Source organism: Triticum dicoccoides, chromosome 5B (genome assembly GCF_002162155.2).
Source record: "Triticum dicoccoides isolate Atlit2015 ecotype Zavitan chromosome 5B, WEW_v2.0, whole genome shotgun sequence".
NCBI lineage: Eukaryota > Viridiplantae > Streptophyta > Magnoliopsida > Poales > Poaceae > Triticum > Triticum dicoccoides.
In genome coordinates, this window is record NC_041389.1 from 376,373,080 (window position 1) to 376,377,316 (window position 4,237).

Genomic DNA, 4,237 nt, shown 5'->3' on the forward strand with positions numbered 1-4,237 from the left:
TAATACGGCCAAAATTGCAGGGCTGATATTTATACCACAGTAGAGCAACCTGCCTACCAGTTCAGTAATATCCTATTTTCATCGGGGACCACAGGTGACCTCTCATTTTGATATGTAGTGATTTGTTTGTCAGTCCTAGTATAAATTATCTATGTACAACTACCTGCTTGTGAATTATTTACATTAACATGCAGCGGTATATCCTCACTAACTATTATTGGATTATGAGTTGATCCAGTTTTCTGTTCAAACCTTCTGATAGTTCCTCATGTTCAGGAGAGCCAAAGGCGATTCCGTGGACACATTTGACCCCTCTTAAGGCAGCTGCTGATGGATGGTGTCACATGGATATTCGTAAAGGTGATGTTGTTGCGTGGCCTACAAACCTTGGTTGGATGATGGGTCCCTGGCTTGTCTATGCCTCACTATTGAATGGAGCATCCATGGCGCTGTATAATGGCTCCCCGAATAGTTCAGGTTTTGCAAAGTTTGTACAGGTAAAAATAGTTACATAGCAGATAATTCAATTTTGCAAAAGAGTGTCGAAAAGCCATATGTGTATTTTATTTTCTCAGTTATGTTCATTTGGGTACTCAGTATCATCTAAAAAAAGTGGTACACACAATAAATCTCAGTTGTTTGACACTACGTATGCACCCAGCCTTGTTAGAAAATTTCAGTTCTCTAAGGAAAAGGAATGTTATGCGAAGCTTCATGTTATTTTCTGTTGCACTGGCCATATTGACCTGCACTATTTCTGTTGTTAAATAAAATCATTTACATCCAATTCATTACTGGCTATTTTATTGACTTGCAGGATGCTAAGGTGACAATGCTTGGAGTGGTACCCAGCATTGTTCGCACATGGAAAAGTACAGATTGTACTGTAGGATTTGATTGGTCAACCATCAGGTAATTTCTGGATCAGTCAACCCTCTACGCTTTTTTTTTTTCTGGTATAACTTGCATAGGGGAAATAGTATGCCGATGCCATCTAGTTTGTCACCGATACTGTTCATTTATGCAGATGCTTTAGCTCAACTGGGGAGGCATCAAGTGTGGATGATTATTTGTGGCTGATGGGAAGAGCTTGCTACAAGCCAGTAATCGAGTACTGTGGTGGCACAGAAATTGGTGGTGGATTTATTACTGGATCCCTGCTGCAACCTCAAGCATTGTCAGCATTCAGTACACCTGCCATGGGTTGCAACCTGTTTATTCTTGACAGCAATGGGAATCCCCTAGTAAGTGTCAGCATGGTATATTTTGATGCATCTTGGTTCAATTCTGAACTGTACGATTACATTTACCTTGCCAACTTACATGACATTAGCATACAGGTCATATAGATGCAACATCGCAACTCATATATCAATTTCATGTTGCCACCAAATGCTACTTTCCATTTACCACTTGCACGTCCACAAACCCATTTTAGATGTTTGTTTTGCTTAGACTCTAGCCGTCCATTATTAACTTCTCTTGGCCTAATGTCAGTGTGTTTCTTCAAACTTTACAGCCACAGGATTCTGCTGGTATTGGAGAACTTGCGCTTGATCCAACATTATTTGGGTCATCAACGACACTGCTAAATGCTGATCATCATGAGGTGTACTTCAGTGGAATGCCAGAATGGAATGCGAAAGTATGTATCATGTGTCCTCGGCTGCTTGGTATGATCCTGAAAGGTTGAGGCACTAACCACATGACTGTGCATATGCAGGTCCTCCGGAGGCATGGCGATGAATTTGAACGTACCACAGAAGGATATTATAGGGCTCATGGGCGTGCAGATGATACAATGAACCTTGGTGGCATTAAGGTAAAAATGTTGTAACACGCAACTCATCTGCCAAATCACAGCTTTAGTCGGTTCATCCACTGATTTTGTATCACCGGTTTCAGGTAAGTTCCATCGAGATTGAGAGGATCTGCAACAGGGTGAATGATGCCATTCTTGAAACTGCGGCTATTGGGGTTCCACCTGTAGGGGGCGGCCCCGAACAGTTGACCATAGCCGTCGTATTCAAAGATCAAAGTCCGCAAGCAGAAGATTTGAACCAACTGAAACTAATGTTCAACTCTGCTCTGAAGAAATTGAATCCTCTTTTCAAGGTGCTTCGATTGTTCCGCTGAACCGCTCATTGATGACATACCTTTTTAGGAATTTTTGATGGAGTATCATGTTTTACTGTGCCTGCAGTGGGATGACTTGCTACTCTGTTCCTTCCTGATCCCCTTTGTATGCAGGTTTCATCGGTCGTTGTGGTGCCATCGCTCCCTCGAACCGCCTCAAACAAGGTCATGAGGAGAGTCCTACGCAAGGAGTTCACCCAGGCAAAGCACTCTAAAATCTAGTAGACGTGAGGAAGTGTATTCTGCGCCTATTAAAATTTCAGGGAATTGCACACCAAACTGTGAATATATACGCACCAGCTCATGCTCATGTCTTCAGAAATTCAGGTGTATTATCACACATCCATTGTACAGCGAGGCTAATTCACATTGATTCTGACATTGCAGATATAAGGTACTAATAAAGCATGATTGCTGCCATGTACGTACTGTTTTGTTTCCATAATAAAGAAATTATCATTGGCGGTATTGAGCCTAGCAGGGTTTGTTATTATCTGGTCTTGCGCCTTTGGGTATGGTGATCTCCTTGAAGAGATCATCTTGGAAGCGTAGGTGGGGTTGTGGGTGACAATCCGCAGGGTGTGGATGGTGGTGGTGGACGGACGACATGGTCCGAGTGGCGCATGTCTCCTTCCACTTGGCCAACAGCTCCCTCTCTTTTGCGATGATGGTTCCAAGCCCTCGACGGTCGTGCTCTCAACTGGTGAGCTGGGTTTTTTTTTGAGACAACCTCGCGAAGCTTTTTAATGGTGTGTGTGGTTAGGCAATCCGGGTGACCTTTCTTTCGTCCCAACTGGTGAGCTGGGTACGACGAGGTGTTGTGCTCCCAGGCCCAACAGAAGCAAGCCCCCCATGGCTGGCCATTCCAGTGCCTCCTTTTGGGTCCTGGGCGGCAGTTTGCGTCCAGGCCCTAGAGTGAGCGTTTTCACCGCCCGAGTGTGCGTCGCCCTTCTATGCAGGGCGAGGGGGCTCCTTTTGCTGATTTAACTGGATGGTGGTTTTCACCGCTCGAGGGTGCGGCTCCCTTCTATGCAGGGTGAGGGGGCTCCTTTCGCTCATGTAACTGGATGGCGTTGATGTACCTGACGGGTCCCGGCGGTAGTTTTCATCCAGGGCCTAGGGTGAGCGTTTTCACCGCTCGAGGGTGCGGCGCCCTTCTATATAGGGTGAGGGGGCTCCTTTTGTAATGTAACTGGCTAGTGTTGTTGTACTTGACGCACAGTGATGGCAATGGCATGACCTACCTTGACGGATAGTCTCCCTCTCGAGATGGCCTCTCTCTCTTTGCTTTAGTTCTTGAATCACGGGTGAGGTTTTGATGATTCCAAGCAATGCTTCTCTTTTCTATTTTTGTCTGTTTGTTATGTGTTGTTGTTCCTCAGCACACATGTTGTTTTCATTTTTGTTGTTGTGCTATTGTTTTCATTTTTGTTGTTTGTGCTATGTGGTGTGGTGTTGTGTTCTTGTCTATGTGAGGGTGTCATTAGTTTAACACCGGGCCTTGGGTCTTATATTTCTCCAACTCATTATTCGGTCTTGTTAAAACTTGGAAGGCCATTATGGTTCTGTTAGAGTAAATGCATAAGGTAAAAGAACTCATCTATCTACTACTACTATAAAAGAAAGAGAGGAGCAGATCCAAACAATCACATCCATCCATCATCAAAATCTAATGGTTCTTAATCATTATGTGTTTAACGCTGCCAACCACGCAATAAGGCGCTAACAGTCCATCTATCGCTAACCCTACCCCGCAGTCAAAAGAATAAAAGAAAAAACCGCTGCCCGCACGACCTCTCACCCCCTGCTCCTCGACCTCTCGCTCCCTGCTCCTCCTACCGCACCGTTCGCCGCCCCACAACCGCTCGCCGCTTCGCCGCCTTCCGCAGCCGCGCCCCTTCGCCGTCGCCCACCTACTGCCCTTCTCTCCCTGCACTTTTCCACCCTCACGCAGCCGCCGCCAGCGCCTTGTGCCCCAACGCCGCTATCGCCATCACCTCCTCCCCATGGTCCGCGAGCTAGACGCGCTGCCGGGAAGAATCCACCATCTACGGCCTTGCGGCGCTCGCCGGGGACACCGCCGCCGCCGCCTCTATCCTTT

At 46.2% G+C, this 4,237-nt stretch overlaps 1 protein-coding gene across 1 annotated transcript in view; it reads left to right on the forward strand.

The window, feature by feature from the left end:
* The window catches only part of LOC119309258 (probable acyl-activating enzyme 17, peroxisomal), a 4,775-nt gene extending 2,171 nt beyond the window's left edge, over nt 1-2,604 (forward strand). The window contains exons 7-14 of the mRNA XM_037585289.1: nt 21-94; nt 277-497; nt 818-912; nt 1,028-1,244; nt 1,520-1,645; nt 1,724-1,822; nt 1,906-2,115; nt 2,251-2,604. Of these exons, the coding sequence (XP_037441186.1) occupies nt 21-94; nt 277-497; nt 818-912; nt 1,028-1,244; nt 1,520-1,645; nt 1,724-1,822; nt 1,906-2,115; nt 2,251-2,358 (1,150 nt within the window). The 3' untranslated portion in view covers nt 2,359-2,604. The remainder of the gene's footprint in view (nt 1-20; nt 95-276; nt 498-817; nt 913-1,027; nt 1,245-1,519; nt 1,646-1,723; nt 1,823-1,905; nt 2,116-2,250) is intronic.
* The last annotated feature ends 1,633 nt before the right edge of the window (nt 2,605-4,237 follow it).